Consider the following 23,138-nt stretch of genomic DNA (forward strand, 5'->3'; position numbering starts at 1 on the left):
ATGCGTTTCTAATCTCTATATATCTGATTATTACTAGTCACAGTCGGTTATTTTCTGAGCTCCTTGGCATCTGAGCATGGATACAGAGCCATCAGGTAGATTTCAATGATTTTATAGTTACCTCTTCAGAGGGGGAAATGTTGGAGGGGAGGGAATGGGCATGGATTTGATCAAAACGCCTTATATGCATGTATGAAATTCTCAAAGTTTTTATAAAAGTTAAAGAAGTATAATAACACAAACAGTTCTATGAGCATAAATTCAAAACTTTAAATCAAGTGGATCAAATCCTAGCATAATAAGCTACCAAACTTATCCAAGAAGATACGTGTTGCCCCAACAGTTCTGTGTCTTCTTAATAGGTTTGTTTTATACCTAAAGTTTTACCACAGGTTCAGGTAAGTAACGTGGGCGGTTGTTAGGTGGTGAAAACATGACGGTGAGCACAGCAGTCTGAACCTATTTCTACCTGATGGGAATACAGAGTAATACTAGGTATCAAGTCACAGGACATACTGAGATGTAGGGAAAGCAATATCTTGGTGCATCTCCAACCTCCTGAAGCAAAGCTTCTGTGAATAGTGACTTACCCTTTCTAACGGTTGGGACTGAAAGAAATGCGGATCTGGGCTGGGGAGATTGCTCAGTGGGTAAAGACTTGCCGTTTAAGTATGAGGACTGGAGTTTGGATCCTTAGCACCCAGGGCAGGGGTGGTGACCTGCTTGGAATTCCAGTGCTTGGAAGGCAAAGACAGGGGATCCCTAGAGCAAGTTGACTAGCCAGACTAGCCATAAGAGCAAGCTCTGGGTTCAATTGAGCAGCCTTGCCTCAAAGAATAAGGTGAAGAGCAATTGAGAAAGACTCCTGGCACCAGTCTCAGGCCTTTACATGCCTGTGCACGCATGTGCATGCACACACATGCAGAGGCAAAAAAAAAAAAAAGTGCTTTAAAGAAACAGAAATACTAATTGGTAAGAACCATTCTAAGGTACATTTCTAGTGTACCTGCTGCGTTTGCCAAATTGGAGACACATTTGTCTCCAGAGACACATAACCACTGATTTTTTTAAAATTACCTGCCATGAGATTTGAACATGTTTAATTCTTTCTTGTAATTCTAATTTCTTGTAATTCTCAAATTTGGCCAAAATGAGGACATAAAAATAACTGCTATCTAGGTTCCACCACCAGAGATTTTGATGTGAAGTTACATCATAAGACTGACTGACTTATGATGTAACTTCAAGATAAACATTGAAGGGTCAGTTCACCTGAAAATTTTGGAAAATGATGTTGAATGGCATGGAATGTAAATAAATTTGAAACTTGTTCCGCAATTGGACCAGCAGTGTGTTGTGGAGCAGAATGTATAACTTGTGCAAATTTCAGAATGGAATCTGGGGACTTGAGAGATGGATTAATGGCTTAGTAAAGTGTTTGCTGGGCAAGCATGAGGACCTGAATTGGGATCCCCAGTACCCCCATAAAAAGCTGAGCAGGATGCATCTATAATCCCAGCTCTGGGGAGGCAGAAACAGGAGTATCCTCGGGCTAGTATCCTTAGCCAGTCTCTCAAATTGATGCACTCCAGATTCAGAGAGACACTTTGCCCCCCAAAATCACAGTGGAGAGCAGTTGAGGAAGACACCTGACATTGACCTCTGGCCTTCATGCATTTGTCCTCACCACCCCCACCCCATATACGCTGAATTAAAAAAAAATACAATCTTACATTTGTCTCTCTATATTGCTGGCATTGAAAACACACCTTCACCCTTATACTTGGTAGAAATGTCTGAGATATATATGTAACCCAGTTAGTTAGAAATGTAACATCCACAAATCCAAACACCGTTGTAACTAATTCTCTGAGGAAGAAGAGGCAGGTCAGTTTTGCATACTTCTGTAGTCTTCTTGCCATTTAATATTGGAATAAATTTGAATTTTTACCTTTTCACTGAAAAGAAAATCCATAGGCTCTCATTTTTTTTCAATTTGCTTCCCCCCACCCCCAACCCCTCAGTTCTTGAAATGGCTGCAGCCCAGGCTGGCCTGGAACCAGCTGGTCTTGAACTTGGAGTCTTCCTGCCTCAGCCTCCCAAGGGCTAGGTTTACACACCACCATGCTCAGCTTCCTCACTATGCATTTTCATCTTTTCCTTTTTTGGACTTTGGTTAGAGGAACTAAGGGCAGAAAAAATAATTCACATCATACCGTCCTTCAGAATCTGCATACTTAATTTGTATTTTCTTATCCAAAGTACATCTGGAGAAACCTCAGACTATAACTTTCTTTTAATATAGTTTATAAGGTAGTAGGTATTAACTTTTAATATGTTCATAAGGTAATATTTAATATATTTCATAGAGTAATAGATGCTGACTTTGAGAGTCAGGAGACAGGGTGCTAGTTTTGGCTTTACTTTGAACTCTGTCACCTGAGCAACTCCCTTCCTTCCCAGTTTGGACTGTGGTTATATTTCCTGTCAAATGATAATGAGCCGATAATTTTCAGTATCTCTGAGCTCTGAAACCCCCTTACTTTATGGTCTAATCCTGTGAGAACTAATCAGATCAAAAGCATACTGGGAAGCTGGGTAAGGGGCCGAGTAACCAGATTCCTCACTGTGTCTTTGTACTGATGCTCTCTCGTGCTGGTAGGTGTACGAAGGGTATTTGTTCTTTAAATATTTAGTTTCCTTGCCTATCCTGTGTTGCATCTAATCCAACTTTAATTGAAGTTGTTTCTTCCCTCATTATAAAAATGCACTTACCTCAGTAAATCCTGAGCTGTAAAGGCCCTAGAAACTTTGTGACTTTCTGTTTTTGAAACTGCTTCTGTTGAATTTTTAATTTGTGTCTTTTTATTGACTTTTGGGCAGCCAGGAAAATCTGATCTATTATTGGGGCCCAGGGATTTCTCTCTGGAGGGTTTTGCTTTTTAAACAAAAATTTTCAGTTTGGACTAGTAGTTCACCTTGGGTAGTACTTAGATGTCAAGCTACTCCTATGGCCCAGACTTTTGTATGGACTCAAGGCAAGTAGTACTAGGTATGTGTGATATACCTAGAAAAGCAGTTCCCTTCCTCCCACAGCTGGGGGGTGAACCCAGTCCCTCATGCGTGCTAGGTACATGTTCCACCACTGAGCTATGCATCCCAACCCTAATTGCAGTTCTGCTAATATGCTGGAAACTGTGTGTATTAGTTCCATGAAGCATAAATTATTCCTTATATCCTTTGGCTTCTCTAATCCCTGATTATAGCATCTTGTCTGGTCTCTCACAATATGTTAAAACCCTGCCTTGATAATTATTTCCTCTGAATGCATCCTATACCTCTTGCCAGAGAAACCTAAACGTTTGACATCAGTAACACTGCTATGTAAAAACTTGCAGTGCCTTTCTACCTCAGTTTGATGATCTTCAAAAGCTTCTTCAGCATGGAGGTCCCTCATCTCTGTCAGTATCCATATTCCTCCATGTTAGCCAAGCTAGATGGACCACCAGCCTTTCTCCAAAATACCTTGAACTTTCTAACCACATTGTCTCTCTTCATTCCACTCTGCTGCCTGGATAGACAGGCCTATCTCTTCTCCCCCAAGCCCTTACTTACTCTGCAGCCCACCCTAGGTGCCTCTTTCACTGTGCTTCTTTGATGTCTCTTCCTCACATCAGAAGTAGCCATCTCCCTTTGTTCTTGTGGTACAGGTTCCCTCTGCCTTGAGTGACAGAACTGTAAGGGCAGGTGCTATATGGCCTTCTGTGTATTGACCTCTCCAACAAGTATCATGCCTTGCAGGTTGCACTAAATAAATATTTGTTGACTCGAACCAGGCTATTGTTTATTATATATTGGATTTTTTTTCTACCCTATTGGTACAGTCTTTCAAAATGGAAATATTTTGGGGAATCAGACTCTTGGATGGTGGCTAGGGGCAAAGAAGCCCATAGGACTTATCTTCCTCTCTAGCCAGTTGCTTAGTAATAATTAGGCTTAAAAAAATGTGAGGTTTGTGTAGGTGTAATATTTCTTAGGGATGAAACTTACTATACAGCTTTAAGAAATGGCAAGTAAAATCCATTGCAGGGGTAAGATGGGTCCTTCTCTTATCCAAGGAAGTTCTTAATCTGATCTTGGACCACCCTTTTTGCTTGCTCTCCTTTTAATTCTCAAACCAAAGTCTCACCCCAGGGAGGCCTGCTCTCCACCTTCCTCCCTTTGGTACTTCCACATCTTGACTCATGCGTCCTCTCTCCAGATGATCTCTTCCTTTCCTCAGCAAGTATTTATTTAATGCTTAGACATTATAGTCTAGGCACTTTTCAGGAAGGCACTTTTAACACAAAGTATTAAAAAAACTCCTCTTCATAGAGCTTCTAATCTAGCACGGGATGCCCTTCTTCCTTCCCTCACCTGCCAGGTTCTAGAACAAGCTCACCGTTCCTTTGACATCATTCCTGGCTCCTCCAGCCCCAGTTCTTTTCTGCTGAATTTTTGGGGCTCCCTGTGCTTTTTCCTTTGATAGACGCTAACCCTGTTCTCTGTGCACTTATGTGTATTTTATCTCCTCCAAGGCATTTTAAACATGCCGAAGGCAGAAGCCATTTCATTCATTCCTGAAAAAATGTGTACCAAGGTACACACCTTGCATTGGGTATGATATCTTACACATATTTAAATCTCCCCAAGTTACTATAGGATGTTACAGTTAGGTACCTACTAGATATTGTAATTGATTCAAGGGTATCTACTGCTTTCTACTTTTTCAAGTACAGCAGCTCTGAGACTGTACAGGACTATTAGTCATCCAGGTGTTTATTACAATTCTACATGACTGTATCACTAATGCTGCTACAGTCTAATCTTCTGCCATGGAACCAGTCAAGTGCCAGGCACCTCGTCAACTGAGCAGGTCACCTGTGGGATTCTATATATGATGCTTAAAAATCTCCACTGTAACCAAAGCTGTTTAATAAAAGGAGCAGGAGGTGGGCAGAGGAAGAGGATGTTCATTATGGATGGAGTTGATTTGTAACCTTTTCTCTGACTGCTATCTAAAACTTGAACAGTCTTTCTTGCTCTCCTTTCTTTCTGTGTGTATGTATGTGAAAATTAAGGACAACTTCAGGTGTCATTCCTCAGGCACTGTTCACGTCTTTGTTTTGAGACAAGGCTTCTCATCGGTCTGAAGCTCACCAAGTAAGCTAAGCTGCCTGGCCACTGAGCCTCAGGGATCTGCCTGTCTCTGCCTCCCCAGAACTGGTATTATAGGGGTATATCACAATGCTTGGCTTTAAAAACAAAACAAAACAAAACAAAACAAAAACATGGGTTCTGGTGATTTAAACCAGGTTCTTGTGCTTGAAGCACTTGATGAACTGAGCCATCTCCCCAAGTAATCTCCTCTTGTCTATGTTTCTGAGTTGGTGTTAGTAGGTATCTATCATAAACTTCATCTTGTAATTAGTAGGGCAGTGAGGAAAACTTGTAGTTATAGTTTTGACTGGTCTATCGAACTCTTTTGCACATTCAATGAAAGCTGGCCACCAGAGGCCAGAGGCCTGCCAATCAGAGATCCTAGAGCCATCAGTTGCTGAAGGAATCTGACCTGTGACCTGAGCCACATTGGCCCCATGTACCAAGTAAGCAGTTGGCTTCAATTTTAATTGAAAAATGGATGTCTAAGTTTCTTAAATGTTATGTTATCCATGGTTATTTTATCATAATGGAGAGGTAGTATATTAGTCACTTTTCTGGTGCTATGATAAAACACCATGATCAAGGCAAATTAGAGAAGGAAGAGGTTATTTGGTTTACAGTTTCAGAGGGTAAGTCCGTCGTGGTGCGGAGGCACGGCAGCAGAGGTGACTGGAGCAGGAAGATGAACACTCATACTCTCAGCTGGCACAGGAAACGGAAAGACAAGTGGGAGCAGGACAAAGCTGTGAACTCCCAAAATCCACGCCAGTCACATGCTTCCTCCAGCAAGGCCACTTTTCCCAAAGATTCCATGACCCCCACCCCCGAAACAGTACCATTAACTGACCAAGTGTCAAGTACTTGAACTTATAGGAGACAGTCCCATTCAGACCACCACAGGTGATATGTGTAATACTTAAAGTGAGGCTTGAGCCAGCTTCCCGGGATTCAGATCCTTCTTTGAACTTACCAGCTGTGCTGTCTTGAGGCAGATAATCTTTTTTAAATGCGAATCTTGACAGTACTTACCTTACAGGATCCATGTAAGGATTAGATGCTTCTATCTATGAACAGAATAGGCTCACCTCAGGATGGAAACATGTTATGTTTAGATATTGTAAAGTTTGAATACATCTTTAATTATAATTTTATATCCTTTTGAATGCTTGGACTTTTTATTTATTCACTAATTTAGCCTTTAGTATACCAAGAAGAAACTGGAGTATTTAACTGTCAAGGAATAGTACAAAGATGCAGCACTTCCCCCAGAGGGTCTTACATTGTTAGGGATAAAGATATCTGTAATTTATATCTTAATTTTTAAATGTATTTATCATAGTGACATCCTTGGATTCTTAAGGTGCTGACAGTTGTTAGCTATACTTTCTGACCCTATAGGCAGCATATTATCCTAACAGGAGTGAAATGAGGTATTGGTTACTTTTTCTCATTGCTGTGACAAAATACTTGATTAAAGCAACCTAAAGAAAGAAGGACTTACTTTTGGCTCACAGTTTGAAGAATGATTCGTCATGGAGGAAGTCATGACAGCAGGAAAATAAGGCGGCTGGTTACATTCAGGCCATAGTCAGAAAGGAGAGAGAGATGGTTGCTGATGTTCACCTGTCTTTTCCCTGCCCATGATATGGTGCCTCCTGTGTTCAGTGGTTTTTCCCTCCTCAGGTAAGTCTCTTTGGAAACACCCTCACAGACATGCCCAGAAGTGTGTCTCCTAGATGATTCTAAATCCAGTCAAGTTGACAAAGATTAACCTTCAAAAATGAATTAGATGGATTTATAGCTAAGGATCCAGCCAGCCTTAGAAAGTTAATAACTCTGAGGTGATTTGGTAGGAGGCCCAGTGCTGGGCCACAGGCTCAGGATGAAATGAAAGAGTTAATAATTGGAAGGGAAAATCACAACCAAGCCATTTCTGATAAAACATAAGAGGTATAATGCATGTTTTTTTTAGTGTATAAAGTCATGGTACTTAAAGCATCACCCGGTTTAGTAATAGCTAGGATGGGTGGTCAGTAACACACAGTAGCCAAATGGCCATCACATTTTATGTGAATGTAGAGTCCCTAGCCATGGCAGGGTATAGTGTGACAGGAAGAACCTCTGGTGTCCACAGCATGGTAGGAGAGAGCTTTATGGGCCAGATAAGTAAAGGAAGGAACATATGAGGGCTAAGAATTTGAAAAGCATCAGACAATGACAGGCACCAAAGAATTTTGTTCAGTTCCATTCAAATCAAACATATCCATTGACCAATAAATGAATACATATGTAGTCCACATGTTAAAGGCACCTGAAACTGCAGACAAGTAGAGGAGAAGTGATCTAGAGCACAGGGACCAGGTCAGGTTTGTAGCTGTTGGATATGTTAAGTGTTTTCTCAGCTTCCTAAGGCCAGAATGGGAATGACTGTAAGGAGAGAGGCTCACCAGAGGGGTGTTCCTGGCTTGGGACAGGACCAGAGTTTCATGGTTAGAAGTGTCTGAGAATAGACTGAAATCACAGGAGTTACATGAGGATGATTATTCTGTTTGTTCTTGAGCCTGGAGATTCACTTGGGGATCTTTCTAACTCAGCAATTTGAAAGAGCTGCAGGTATGGTGGTTTTTTTGACTGTCATTCCAGTGCTGAGGAGGCTGAGGCAGGAGTCTGAGGCTAGTCTCGGCTACAGAGTGAGATCCTGTCTCAACAAAGGGAGGGAAGGAAGGAGGAAGAGAAGGAAGAGAGAGAGAGGGAGAGAGACACAGAGAGAGAACAAGGGAAGGAAGGAAGGAACGAATGAACAAACAAAGTAAGAGGAAGGAAGGAAGGAAGGAAGGGAGGGAGGGAAAAGAAAATTGGAAGAGCCTTGTTGAAGGCTGCCTTGTGTGTTCATACTTCTGGCTTCACTTGTGACTCCCTTTGTACCTTGCATGTGGTATTCATGAGGATGTGCTGTCCAGATCTATCTGGTTTGAGTATGGGATCATTGCTTTGTGTCTTTTTGGTCCCGAGGTGAGAGAGTAAGGGTGTGTGTTGGGATGCCGTTTACTCTGGGAGCATTAGGTAGCATTATTACTCATATAGTAGAATTCATTTTTTCCTTAATTTCCTCCATGACTCCATTTTTCTCTGGACTTTATATAATGGCTAATATATCTACCGTCTGTCCTCTCTCACCTGTTACCCCTTTTCTTCTTGAGAATGTTGATGTGTTGTTTCTTGTACTGTCAATACAATGCTAAATATTTTCTCAATGTGTCTGTCCTCTGTGTATGTATGTGTGTTCTTGTATGTTAGTGTATGTTTGTATACAATGCATATACACATAAATGTATGAGTTATTGGGTGTGGTCTAAGTCTAATGATGAGCTCAGTAAAATGCTACAATGAAGAAGACATTTTTACATACATAATTGATTTTTTCTTGCCATACTGATCTTAGACATAGAATTCCTTTTTTTTTTTTAAAAAAAAAAAAAAGCAGATGAAGCAGCGACATAAAAACAAAAATCCTATGACTCCTACCAGCTTACTGTGTTGTAAGCTCCAGAGACGCTCATGCCGAGGGTGAGTTCCTGACATAGTGACCTCATTTCCAGTGCTGCCTTATGGGCAGTGGCAGAGCTGTGCTGACTGCCCGAGCTGCAAGCCTGACGGGATGATGAAGCCTGGGCTTGCAAAGACTTGCACAGCAACTGGAATTCATGACAAATAGCTTACTGCAGCTCAACTTTGATCCTGTGTACTGTAGAACTGCCTGTTACACATAGGTGGGACATTCGTCCTTCATGACAATGAAAAGCCAAGCTTAAAAACAAACATACAAAAAACAGGAAAATGTATCAGGTCTATAATTATGGATTGGTGAGTATACGATGTCAGATCAATTTTAATGTGTGTGTTTTTTCTTTAAGCATTTGGAGATGTGTTTCCCTCCACCCCTGTTTTTTTTTTTTTTTTTTTTACTACTTCAGTAATTATTTTAAAATATATATTTGTGTGGGAACTAATGTATGTGAGGGCACCTGGGTCCCTTGGAGAGGAGCGTGCGCTCCTTGCCCCTCTTCCCCGGCATCTGGGCTCCATCCTGTCCTTGGAGTCGCCACACTGCACAGACAAAGGAGCTAACAGATACACACAGGCTGTAGCTTTTCTTGGAGCGATGACTCATTTCAGCTCACAAAGGATTCTGGGCAGGGGAGTGAGAAGTCAGGTTGGCTGATCAGTCCTTATGACTTCGCTTTGCGGAGAAGACTCGGAAGAGGGGTGACACTGCAGATTCCCAAGACACTGCAGTGGGATGTTGGCTCAGTATGTGTGGCTGTGATATATGAGCTAGGCATGGATCAGGATCCAGCTGTTTCATGCAAATAGGATAAAAGAATGATAAAGAGGATTTTTTTTTCTTTTCTTTCTTTTTTTTTTTTTAATCCTTTCTAAAATCATTACCAAGGAAGTACATCCACAATGCCTTTTTAAGGTGCTTTTGAACTGAACTGGTATCAGTTTCAAGCCTTGATTTGTAAGAAGAACTGAGAATTCTTCAGCCCATTTTTTCTTTATTCCTTTAAAAAAATAGATCTGCCAAGGTAAAGTACCAGATTGCTGTTGTATTTCACAGGCCTGCAGCAGCCTATCTGAAATGCTCATTTAGGATACTGTTACTGGAAAGTTTACTGTCTCTTCTTATTACAGATTCTAGGACGTCCATTTCTGTCACTGGCTCCTTCTTGCACTTGGATGCGTTCCCCTAGCATGTACCAGGCTTTAGCATCAAAGCTGCCTGGGGAATGGAGCCAGTCCAGAAAGGGTCAGGTAGGTTTCCCTGCTTTTCTTTCAAAAACTTGTTGTATGCAAAACTATATGGTAAAATGTCAACACCACCTGGGACCAGGGTGAGCCGTCCTCTGACAAGTCGTCTTGTTGTTACAGTCTACCTTTGGCCTCTGTCTCAGGCAGTCCAAGCACTCTAATGTAGGCTGCCCACCATATGCATCCACACCGGCACTGGTCATCACTGTATCAGAGCTGAAACATCATCAGCTATAGCATCTGAGGCTAGGAAGTAATTAGAACGCTTCACATTTCCATCCTCTGACAGAGACATTCAGTAAATATTCCTTGATAAATTTTCTCTTCAACATATAGTCCTTGAAATGTGTGTTATTTGACCTGCAATCCTACACACAGCACACTCAAATCCAAGGGAGCCTGATTTACATGCTCAGGGACTGTTTTCAAAACTAGCATCAAATTGAGGCTGGTGTGAGCAACTAATGAAGTAAGCATATTTTATTAGACTCTGTTGTAGGGTTTTGATTATGATAGAGGCATTTTCTTACGACATCCATGGGTTTTTCACACAAAAACTTTTTTTTAAAAATGACAGTGAAATGGTAAATGGTAAAAATACATCCCATGTGGCATTTGCCAATGTGAATTGTAGTTTATCTGAAAACATGGTTTTTATACCTCTTCAAATGTATAGTTTCAGTACTGCTGTTTACTGAGGATACAGCTCAAAGAATTGGGTCACTCATGTAATTTGTGTAATTGGAATGCTTTAAAATAATTCTAAGTCTGTGTTGGATGGGCCCTTGAACACCTCCTTCATCTTTGTGGTCACACCCCTGCCCATAGCTCCTCCTTCGGTGGAGGAAAAGAAAGCACGTTTCCTTTCTTTCTTCATTGTTAAGGATGTTTCTGCATAGTACTTTTCAGCTTTAAAGTGGAAGATAGTCTGTTTTGAAGGTTGTTTGGTCAGGAAAGGCATAGATAGGCATGGTGTGTTGTGAATATGATAGTAGTAAGTAACCCATACCCCATCAATGCTGCTCATCCATAGAGATGCTATGCAAAATCTCTCTTCCACATAAACTCTCCCACTGGAAGAGCGTACCTCAACAGGGAGGCATTCTTTTCTGGAGAAAGGGTTCTTTTTCTTCTTTTTCTTCCTTTCCTACTTACTTTTTAAAGTTTTCATTGTATATATTCATTGAACTGGGCACTATATTTTATAAGGACATTTTCAAACAAGTACGTAGGAGTGTTGTGTGTATTTTCCCCACACACCTCCCAATCCTCCTCCTTCTTCTTCTTTACCCTCCCATTAGTTCTTTTTGTTCCCTAGACAGTTTCCTATTTTTGTCTCATATGTGCATACATGATTCTATGTCTCTATATAAAATCTAGGCATCACACATGATAGAAAATGCACTATTTGTCTTTCTGAGACTAGTTGATCTTAATATGTTAGTCTCCAGTTGTATCCGTTTTCCTGGAATGACATAACTTCATTCTTTAAGGCTAAAATTTAGGTCCAGTGTGTGTGTGTGTGTGTGTGTGTGTGTGTGTGTGTGTGTGTATACCTTAACTTCTGTCTCTCAATGGAAATGTCTCATTCACATAGGGAATCTTCTCTCAGTTAAGAACTGGGAGGAAAACACTCTGGGTGCTACTAGTGAAAGAAAGACCACAGTCCTCTTATCTTCGCAGATTTCTTAAGGTTTCCTTTTTGAACTAAATGAGTTTCCTGTTGATATAAATTCAAGCAGTGATAAAAAGAAATTGGTTAAATTTAGATAGACTTGGAGACTATATTTTTAATATACTTATTAAATATTAAGACTCAAGGACAACACACTCAAATCCATTCTCTCATTTGACTCCCTTGATTACTGCAAGGTTAACATCACTAAAGAGTCTTTGCAGAAAAGAAGAAATTGAGAATCAAAAAATTAAATAATTTGCCCCCAAAGATATAATTAATGAGGTGTAAAAGTGGGCTTCGAACTTCATGTTTTAATGACCAGTTCCTGGGTTTTGCCACTATCCTTGTGATGCCAAATTTAGGACGGAAATGTTGCTTAATGGTACAGCGAGTTTTCTCTGTGAGTCTATTCAAGGCCATTTCATACTCTTCTATCCTGGATTTTTGCATGGTTTTTTCAAAACAGCCTCCTTGGCTGTTGGAAGGGGTGGTAGGTTGACCTGTTGAGGAGGCTGTTGTGGCAGTCATTCAGTAAAAGTTTGTTGTGATTTGGGAACTGTCATTCTATCCCTATTTGAACTGTATTTAATTAGGCTTGGTTGCTCAATTCCAATTGTATTTCACAGGAATCAGTCACAGTATAGTTATGGTGATAAAGCAGGAATGCAGGGGCTGAGTCCTGACTCTGGGGATTCCAACGTAGAGACTGGCCTGCAAATGTCAGCCTGCTTTATTAAATTACAGTTGAAAAAAATCTCATCAGTGGAAATCAGAGCATCTAATACATCTCTAGTGTTAGGCTGGGTTTTACCATGCGATAGAGATGAATGAGAGGTAGATGGTAGCTTACTATAGGAACTCAGATTCAGCTCTAAAGGAAAGGAAGACTCCATATTCCACAGGAACATTCCTTAGCCGCTTACTCTGTAGAACTGCCTGATAGCCAAGAGATTGTATTAGCTGTCAGATGGGATTGGTGTTGTCTCAGTTTCGGATCTGGGACTAGAAATCAGAGCAACAGCCGGTGTTACCAGCATCTAGCTAGATATCCAAGCTGAGCCTCAACTTGTCTATGTGCAGGACCTTTTTATTCAGCACACTTGAGTGCCTGCTATATGAATGGCAGTCTGCTAGATTTATCTCATAATTGCTCACACATACCACCTTTATGGTAGCTGTTGTCTTACCATATAGAGTCTTGCTTTGATGGCTCATATTTTCATCCTAATTCTTCAGCTATAAATCTATAGCAAATAGCCAAGTGGTCTCAAAGTGCTACTTGATGTTACAGTCAGGGAGGATGTCAGTAGCTACTGATGGCGATGCTGAGGGTGCTTCACCCATTGCTGTCTCTACCTGCTTCTCTGTCCTTTCTGACTTGTCTCCCTCCACTTACTCTGACAGTTTCCCATCAGAAGTCAACTCTCAGTAGTGATAGATAAGGTGACAAATGGAAACTCATAGACTAGGAAGAACAATCGTTCATTCTGAAAACCAGGGAGCCTGGTTGATTACCCACTCTCCCTGTTCACCTCTCTACATCACACAGACTGATGAGCAGAAAGTTCCAGGTGGTGTGGGGACCTTAGCTTATTTTGGCATCTGTGCCCTAAGCCATCCTTAGCTTCTCTCATTAGAAATTTCTTAGGGAGTCATAGCTAATGGACACGGTTAACTTCAGTATTAATAATAGGTGTCTCCTGCTTACTTTCCGTTTTGAGTTAAAACAGTTTACTCAAAAAAAAAAAAAAGTTTACTAAAAAAAAAACCCAGTTTACTCAAAAGTTGGACTTTGTGTCAGAGAAACATCAAGTGTTGAAATTAAGCCTTAGGAAAGTGGTTGCAGAATTTCTAAATATTCTAAAAGTCCCCCTCCCCCTTTAATGTCAAGTTTCCTTCCTTTCCTGTTGTAATAAAGGCACAGCCTTAAAGTTTTGAAATCAGTGGCATTTAAAACAACTTATAGTAAACTGGTAAAAGTGCCCTTTTCAATGCCCATTTTCTTTCAGATTTTAACACAAACATTTAAAAGTCAAGTACAGTAATCTGGTTTCAAAGGAAACGGAGCAGCATGTGAACTAATGGGAGCCATATGCTCTGTCCCTCCATCAGGCTGCTGTGGTCTTTGAGAGAGTAGATAGGAAAGGGATATATGCTTTTCTAGAAAGCTCTTTGAAAAATATCGTAGTAGACCTTCTGTTAGAAGAACCCAAGCAGCATTTATACATAAAATTGGGGTTAATAAATTGAATTAAATTGTAAAACACAAGATTTGTCTGATGCTGAGCATCAAAGAAGTTTTTCACTTAGCTGTAACCTCAGAGAGCGTATGGTTTCCCCAAGCCCAAGGGCATCTGAGATAGAACTGGGCAAGTTAACAGGGCATAGTTTGTTGAATGGAGTGGGGTTGTCTTGTCCCTGTGGTCTCTGAGCCTTCTAGAAGCATACAGTATCTGCTGCATGTGGTCATTTATTGGCATCCATAATTTTAGCTCTAGTGTTCATTTTGGCAGTATAGAGAATAAAGAGGGTATGTTAGTCAAAGAACAAAACCAAATGAGACTTGAATTAGAGTGAACTCTAAAGCCTTTATTAGAAAAGAAAAAATGATATCCAATGCATTTATCCATTTCTTTAAAAACCAAAGCTTCCTCCAGATTAGATAAACTTGGAATTAATTTCCATAACACCTGGAAACAGAGCTGGACTCAAATGTTGTATTGTGATTTGACTTCCTGCCAAAATTCTGCTGCATTAATAGAGAATCATAGACCTTTGGAGCCTGAAGGAATCGTTGCTATAATTTTATCTAAACCCTTATTTTACAGATGAGGAAACAGGTTCCACATGAGTAATTAACTGTGCTTGCCTTAAAAGACTGAGTTCTGGGCCCCTGAGACAGCTCGGGTAAAGGTGCCCATCACCAAAGCTGATGAGCTGAGTTTGATCCCCGGGATCCACATGGTGGAAGAATGGAAATCACTTCGAAAATTGTCCTCTGACCATCATACATACACTGTGGCACACACGCCACCCCCCCAAAAATAAATAAATATAAAAAATATTACATGGTATTTTAAAAGAGACTGAGTTCTTATCTGTGTATCTCCTGGCTGCCTTCTTAGAATAGGAATTTCCCAATTCCAAACCAGTACAATTTCCCAACTGCACTTCTAACTGGTTATGGTATGTGAACTTTATAAGGGTCAGAGATAATCTTTCAACCCACAATAGAGATTAAATTAACATTTACGGTGAAAAATAGAACACAAGGAAACAGAATAATCGATACTGAATGCAGGCTGGGGGCAAAAATGATTATTTTAAAACACTATGACAAACATGGATGTTGGAGTATTTTTAAAGATTACCATTTATTATGACACAATTCTTTTGGGAAAATGTGGCTTTCCTTATCTTATATAGTTGTATGAAGAGGGATATTTAAAGATGTAGTGAGATAGCTATATTTGCTTTTTCCATAGGTGTCTTTTTTAGGGGGTGGATCTTTTTGAGGCAGGGTCTCCCTGTAGCCCCAGCTGCCCTAGAACTCACTATGTAGACTATGCTGGCCTTGAACTCACAGAGTTCCACCTGCCTCTGCCTCCTGCGTACTAGGATTAAAGGTGTGCACCACCACGCCTTTCTGTCTTTTAGAAAGCTATGTATGCATGTAATCTGGGTAGGGTTGAATGTAAGTTATCATGATTGTCACGTGTTGAAGTGTGTCTGTCTTTCCTCACAGGCAAAGGTTTGGAATGGGACCAGCATGAACTAATGACTGAAAAGGAAGAAATGGCATTCATAAAAGACAGGGCTTTATTACAGTTCATTTTGTATTCTTTTGGGGTTTTGTCCTAAAATAGAACCTAGGTAAGAATGGTTTTGGAGCTTGAGTGCCTAAAAGTATTTAACATGTAATAAACATTCAAATACTTCTTAAAGAGATGAATTATGTGAAAGATTTTGGAGAGATAGGGGGAGTAATTTTAACTAAAGTAACTGGCCAGAAGTTGGAAGAGAAAATAGATAGAGGGGTTTAAATAGTAAAAATGCATGTACTTGATTGTGACACTCCCCAAGGAGGAAGTGAGTAATGTAGACAGATACAGCCAGCTGGCATCTGAGGGGTCTGCCTGTTGTGTCAGGCTCTCCTTGTCAATGTGGGAGTGGTGGTAGTCAACACCAGTTCATTCTGCACAGTTACACAAGAGTGACTGTCTGACACAAATATGTCGTGTGATGACTGTATGAAAACATGGGCAGTGCCTCATAATCAGTGAGAATAGCTCTTGGCCTTCTGATCTCCCAGGATTAGGTCTTACCTTTTCTTTCCATCTTACCCCAGCCTATCCAGCTGAGTCCCAGACTCTGCATGCTGCTTCATGCTTTGCAGAAACTCTCTCCTGCCTCTAGTGTTAGGGAACCAGTCTTTGGCTTCCTTAATCATCCATCCCACTAATTCATTTTTCTCATGCTGACCAGCTCACAAAGCATTTTGCTTGAAAGCCGTATCTGAATTTTCACTGACCTGCTTTAAACAATAAATGATCTTCAAACCAAAGTTCATTTACCATTGGAATATTTTCAGATCTTTAAACATTTGAAGTTCACTTAGCAGAATGCTTTACAGAATGCTTACTCAGTCCAAGGCACTCTGTTTGATTTTATCTGAATTTTCCAAGATTGGACAAATTCCCCCAAAGGACTGTAGTTAAGTGGATGTTTGTAAGAAAATAAAGCTGAAATAAAGTCTCTTTCTTAATTTTTTCTAAGTACTATAGGACAGAACAACAGCTGTTTACAAAGAATTCTTTATCCCATAAAGTTCCTATGATCTCATAGGTGACTTATCCTTATGAGTATTTTCAAACTCCTTCTGACAATAGAAAAATACATCCTACAGACTACAGACAAGTGAGGTTGGAGAGATGGCTTAGTGGTTAAGAGCATTTGATGCTTTTCCAGAGAATCCAGGTTCAGTCTCCAACACCCATGCGTGTGGGAGCACAACCACTTCTAACTCCAGCACCAGAAGAGCTGATGTCCTCTTCTGGTCTTGGGGGGTAGCTCGTACATGTGGCATTCACTCATACACACACATAAATAAGACAAAAATGAAGATATAGGCAAGTTGTAATGCATAGTCTGTGCAGAATGTTGGTGTCTTTAGGTTGTACGTTTTAGCAGTGTTGATCGTTTTCCTCTCTGAAAAAGTAAATGTGGAGTAGTTGTTGGAAGAATTATCTAATTGCATATTTTAAGACTGAGTAGTTGGCTCATTAAGCAAGTTAATAGAGATCCACAGAAAATCTTGGTAACACTAAATAATTTGTTATGTTGTATTGAGAGATAGCTATGTTTCCTTTAACAGAGATTTTGCATACATATTCTAAACCTCACATAATATATTTTTCTATGATAATTATTGTGCTTTAGAGGACTATTATTCATGAAATTAATTCAGGGCATCTTAAAATTGTATTCTTTAGTATGTTTAGTCTGTTTTGTAATTATTTAGTAAAATCTGAATGAATCACAGTCTTAAAATACCCTGAGATAATGAAGTATTCATTCACCAAACATGCGCTGGATATCTTGTATAAGCACTACATTATTGTAGCACTAGGTGTGGGGAATAGGTGTTCATGTTCCCTTTGGTCATGGAACTTCAAGTATATACTTAGTGGATCACACAGAGTGAAGTCAGGAAACTCAACCTGAATCATGTTGCACATCCCTGCCTTGGATGGTCAGAGTGAGACTCCTGGAGGACATGGCATTTCACTTGTGAACTATAGGTAAGAAGGAGCTAGTCCTGAAAAAGAATACGCCAGGGGTACCCCTGGACAAGACACACAGACACACACAGGCACACACACAGACACAGACACACAGACACAGACACACACACACAGGCACACACACAGACACAGACACACACAGGCACACACACAGACATACACAGACACATACAGAGGCCCTGCCTGAGTTCAGAAAAGGCCTGGAAGGGTACAAGAACAGGAAAGGTTATAAAGGAATAGGAAGGGAGGTGGTGAGTAGATGGGGGTGTTCTCAGAGGTGGTGGACGGGTACAAACCCTCCTGTAGGCCTTGTGAGCTTGCAAGAAATCGGGTTTCCCTCTAAATATGAGAGGCAGTTACTGTGGGGGGTTTATGCTGGGAAGTGGCAAGATTTATGTTTTCTTAAGAGAACCTTGGCTGCTCTGTAGAGAGAGGGGTATTAAGAGAGAAGGAAGAAAGGCTGAACACCATCATGTCATTATAATCGGCCAGATGAGAGATGATGATAGTTTACAGTGGAGATGGGGGTATGGGATTCGTAGTGCTGGAGTTGGAATTCAGGAACAGATCCAAGGAGTGTGGGGCTATGGACTGTGTTGGTGATGGATCTGGGAATGGAAAGGAAGTATGAAAAGTAATTTCTTGATGCAGTGTAAAAATGAGGTGACATGGAGATTGTTATTTTGAGTACTGTATGTTGCATTAGAAGTTATGGTACATATTCATTGTTACAGTGAATCTTGAGCTTTTTCCACAGCAATTCAGGCACACTTAAAGTGTTCTGCCTCTTACACAGTGGGCTGCAATGAATGAAAAGAAATTAAGAAGATGACAGAGAAACAAAACAAATTCTTTTAGCTAAACACAGGATAAGCATGAACTAAAGTAGTTAATTTTACCAGTCAGTCATTTCTATAGTTTTCTTTTGTAATCTGTGTAGAATCAGGAAGTAGTTTTACCTGCATTAAAAATTACATTTAATATTTTTATATCTCAGTCTTCTGAGTTCTTATTATGAGACCATTTTTGAAGGCATTAACCTGCCGAAGATATAAATCCAAAGATCCTAGAATCTACTTTGATTTTTCCCTTTGACAGCCAAACCACATCCTCCCTTTTTACCTGGCTTTTTAAAATTTTGTATTTTATGTGTATGAGTGCTTTGCCTGCATGTATGTAAGTGCACCACATACATGCAGTGCCCATGAAGGTCAGACGGGGCATTGGATCATCTGGAACTGTAGTTATGGATGATTGTTAGCTGCCATGTTGGTGCTGGGAACTGCAAGAGCAACCAGCCAGTGCTCTTAACTGCTGAGCCATCTCATAGAAAAAACTCCAAGACTTTAAAGTGCCCCTCATTCTCAATGTCCAGACACAGTGAGGAAGAAGAGAGTCTGAAGGTCTCTGGCCAAGTTACAGTGCTTACGTGGGAAGGGTGGGCTAACGGGTGAGCCCTCATCTCCCACCCATGCTGCTATTCACCACCAGCACAAGTTCACGTGTTGTACATTAGGCTTTTGAATACTATTTTATTTAAGATACATATATATCCTGTTTAAGAAGTGTAGAAACTTGCCCGCACACGTGATCCCAGCCCACACAATTCTGTCGTTTTTTTAGTCTTCACTGTAAATAGAGCTTACCCACCCAAAACACAAAACTCACCTTCCAAGTAACAGCCATAAGCTCCACGTGTTAAATTCCATCAGCTGCTTTCCCACGCAAATATTATAAGAACTTTTCAGAAGACTTCACTTTGAGGGACCTCCAGAAGTTTCTGAGTTAGATTCCTCGTTTCTGCCGATTTTTATCTCTTTGGACCAGTTCTGAATTTGAATGGGGTTACCCCTTGCCCAGCCATTAATTAGTCGGATCTCTTCTTCCTCTTCCGATGATCTCACAAAGAGGGAAGCCTTACAGAGCTGGATGGAGCCGAGAGGAATGCCACGGGGAGGGAAGCCCTGAACTGAGCTGGGCTTGGGGAGGGGTCCAGGCCTCAGCCTTGGACACTGGAGTCCTGTTGCTCTGTCTGATGTGTCTGCTAGACTTATCCCAACAGTGGGGATCTCCAACCCTATTGCCCGATTTCATTTCTCACACCATTTCCCTTCTAATCCATCAAAGCTGGGTTCAAGTTCTCCCCTAGGATCTTCTGTACTTTCCTACAAATTAGAAGTTATAGCTGAGCAGAGCTTTCAGTGTGCTGACAGTAGGGAGGTTTGCCCACCTCAGAGCATCCAGACATAGTCTAGAGAGGATATTGCTTAATATTACAGACTAACCTGAGCCTCAGCTTTGGCCAGCCATGGAAGCTTATTATGTGACAAAACACACTTAAGAAACAAAAAAGAAAAGATTATGTAAATATGACCAGGAAATAAGATTAGATGTTCATAGATAATCTACCCTGCTGATCATTTTTCTGCTTTTTGTAGGACATCTTTTTAAGTAAAATCTTATAGAACCTCCCATATAAAGTTGGTGTCACTCAGGCATCAGGTGTAGACACCTGATGGTCCTACTCTCCTGGTCTCTTCCTCTGTTGAGGCCACTCCCACCCAAGAAATGTCCAAGGAATTCTAGGAATCCTTGGGACCTACCTGGACCGTCTCCAAACTTATAAAAGTTTCAGAAATGAAGCGAGGGTTTGCATTACAGGTTGACATGTAAAGAATCAGCATCTCTTACCTTTTCAGTGCTGGGTCTTCAGCCTCTTCTGACCCCCATTGTTCCTTGCAGCAGGCAAGCATTTACAAAAGGCCACAGTGTCTGCTTTGTTGTAGCTTGTCCTTTCTTCTCCTTCTGGGCCATCATCTATCCACATGGCCACTATGGCCATCTTCCTGAAATTCACATCTGCCTTCTCTTTAAATTCTTCTAATAGCTCACTGTTCCTCCTAGGATGAAATCCTTGCTCACACATGATGTGCCATCATAGTTGTCCTTACATAGCTGTGTGCTGTCTCTACGACTCTCCAAAAACACTCTCTCGTAGCTCCTGTCACTCCTGATGCATCCCTCTTCCCAGCTGCCAGCAGCCTCCTATTCCTTGGCACCAGATTCAGAAAAACCCTACTGTCTCCTATTTCTAAGCACCGTTGTCATTCTTAGGTGTTGTACGCTGCTTCCTCTTTTTGCTTCAGGCTTACTGTTCAGTCATCTCCTATCCACTATCCACCTGTCACATAACACTGTGACCTTTGATCTACCTGTCTGTCTCCTCCACTTAAACAGAAACTCTCTGAGGACAGAAATAGTTGGGGAAAGGGTGCCTCCTCACTTTCATTGTGTGCTCCCCCCGCCCCCCACAGATGCCTCACACACAAAGACTCTCAACATTTGAATAAATGAATCACAGTTACTTGCTTGTGCATGCATTTGTTGAAATGCGAATGGTAGTTATTACCTAGATAATCTCCAAGCTAATAAAAACAGAAAATTTCCAAAGCCTCATTTATCCTAAGACTTTTGGTACTCTATTCAAATGAGATCTCAGATTTTAAAGAAAGTTTTGTTTGCTAGGGCAATCAGAACATCCACTGTGCATGGAAGTGTTTCCACCTGAGTAGAACTGGTTATTATGACAAGCTTCAGTGTACAAAGTTGATTTACTTCATAATCCGAGGAATAGAGGCTAGTCATAGAGGGAGTGTGTGTGTGTGTGTGTGTGTGTGTGTGTGTGTGTGACAAACGGTGGGGTGTTTTAATGAACCACTCACTTGAAAATTGTCTTTCTACAGGTGATGTGTCACCAATCAGTATGTCCCCCATCAGTCAATCACAGTTTATTCCACTCGGGGAAATCCTTTGCTTGGCCATCTCTGCAATGAACTCTGCAAGAAAACCTGTCACCCAAGAAGCACTGATGGAACACCTGACAACGTGTTTCCCAGGTAATGAGAAAAGAACAGAGCACTTTCCTAAAGGATATGTGCTGTGGTGGCTCTAGGACTTGAAATGGACTGTTCTTTCTCATACACTACAAACAAAATCTTCACCAAAATTGACTAGACAGTTTTCTTAAATTGAAGCACCTTTGCTATGTCAAAATGATTTCCCTACTTTACATATAGTAATTTTTAAATTGATATATTTAGGGGAAGAAATCGAGTCAACAGTGATAAGAATTTGGCAAAAACAATCAAGATTGCATTCTATCTTTGCAGTTCAACCTTCCTGAAATACATGAATGCCAGGCTCTTCAGTAACAGCTAAAACACTCCTAAGGCGTAAACCAGAAAAAGAATAATGTCAAAAATAAATATATCTTGCTTTTTTGTTGTGATCTGATAAACCTTAAGAAAATATTACTTCGGGGCTGGAGAGATAGCTCAGTGGTTAAAAGCATCTACTGCTTTTCCAGAGGACCTCAGTTCAATTCCTAGCACCTACATGGCAGCTAACAACGAGATCCAGGGGATCCAATGCCCTTTTCTGGCTCCACAGGCACCACATGCTCACATGGTGCTCATGTGCCTACATTCATGTATGCACACATAAAGTAAAAATGCATTTTTAAAAAGAAAATATTTCATAAATGGAGACTTCATTTTAAAAGAATAAAAGAATCGATTTTTTTCTTAACTATTACAAAATGGAGGCAACAGGTCTGCTGCTGCATAATGCTATTAGAAGTGGTGATATACCATGTGGTGTGTACCCCATCTTGAGAGTGACTCATTACTACCATTACTACACTCCAGTATAGTGTGAGCCCCCCTCCAAAAATCATGTAGTATCCTACAAGAGCTGTCAAATTCAATATTACAAGAGACTGCAGTTTTATGTGAAATCTCCAAATTTCCTTAAATACTGGCAATTTTCTGGGTGTGCACATTTTAATATGTATAGATGAGCAGTATGCACTTTGGGGCTGCCAGTGTGCCAGCTTGGTGAGTAGTCTGCCTTTTTCTAGACTGAAATAGAAGTCGTGGTAAAAACGAATGCTTGGTACATTGTTTGTTCTGCATTAGAAGCATCTTTAACACATGAGCTGTTGGCTATGTCAGCTTTTGCTACAGATATACTGGATAATAACCACAGGCATGCAACAATAATAGACATTTATCTAGGTCCTGTATCTGTGGGTGCACCAGGAGTCAGCTGATGTGCGAGGAGGTTAGCAAGGGGCCCTACACTATCTGTGCTCTGCGACAGACCAGCCCAGACCGGAGCAGTTCAGTCCGACGGGAGCAGGGTCCCCAAAGGGTGGACAAGGATTCGGTGAATGACAAACAGACAAACACACAGGAGTTTGGTGAAAGTCTGAGTGTAATTTTGCAGGTGCAGAACTAAGATTATAAAAGTACAAAGTTGCATGATTGCATCAATAAGCCATTGTTTTCTGGTTTAACCATTTTCTAAGAGTTCTGATTCTAGAGACAAAAGTGAATCACAGGTGACTAATACATTGTCAAACATTAACTAGCACTGAACAGAAGGTTTCTGTTTTTCATCTTGGTGAGTCACATTAGACTTTTAAAATTTATATTCTGTGGTTACACGGTGAGCTGACCTCAAACCACTATGTGCTTTCAATACTAGCTCTATAGTCATTAATAATTCTATTTGAATTCCAAGTCAATCACATTAATGTTGCTTTATATCTGCCTTTTTTTCCCTGTTTTTTGGTTTTGTTT

At 40.7% G+C, this 23,138-nt stretch overlaps 1 protein-coding gene across 3 annotated transcripts in view; it reads left to right on the forward strand.

Annotated features, from left to right (window-relative positions):
- Stox2 (storkhead box 2) overlaps positions 1–23,138 on the forward strand; it is a 108,949-nt gene that overhangs the window by 73,326 nt on the left and 12,485 nt on the right. For 2 of the 3 annotated variants that reach the window (XM_008853564.3, XM_008853563.3), the window contains exon 2: positions 21,240–21,392. In XM_008853564.3, the coding sequence (XP_008851786.1) occupies positions 21,240–21,392 (153 nt within the window). Of the gene's footprint in view, positions 1–9,960; positions 10,018–21,239; positions 21,393–23,138 lie in introns of those variants that run through there. The other variant, XM_029556378.1, reaches the window with a different exon arrangement.

This window comes from Nannospalax galili, unplaced genomic scaffold (genome assembly GCF_000622305.1).
Source record: "Nannospalax galili isolate Female #2095 unplaced genomic scaffold, S.galili_v1.0 scaffold46, whole genome shotgun sequence".
NCBI classification, from domain to species: domain Eukaryota; kingdom Metazoa; phylum Chordata; class Mammalia; order Rodentia; family Spalacidae; genus Nannospalax; species Nannospalax galili.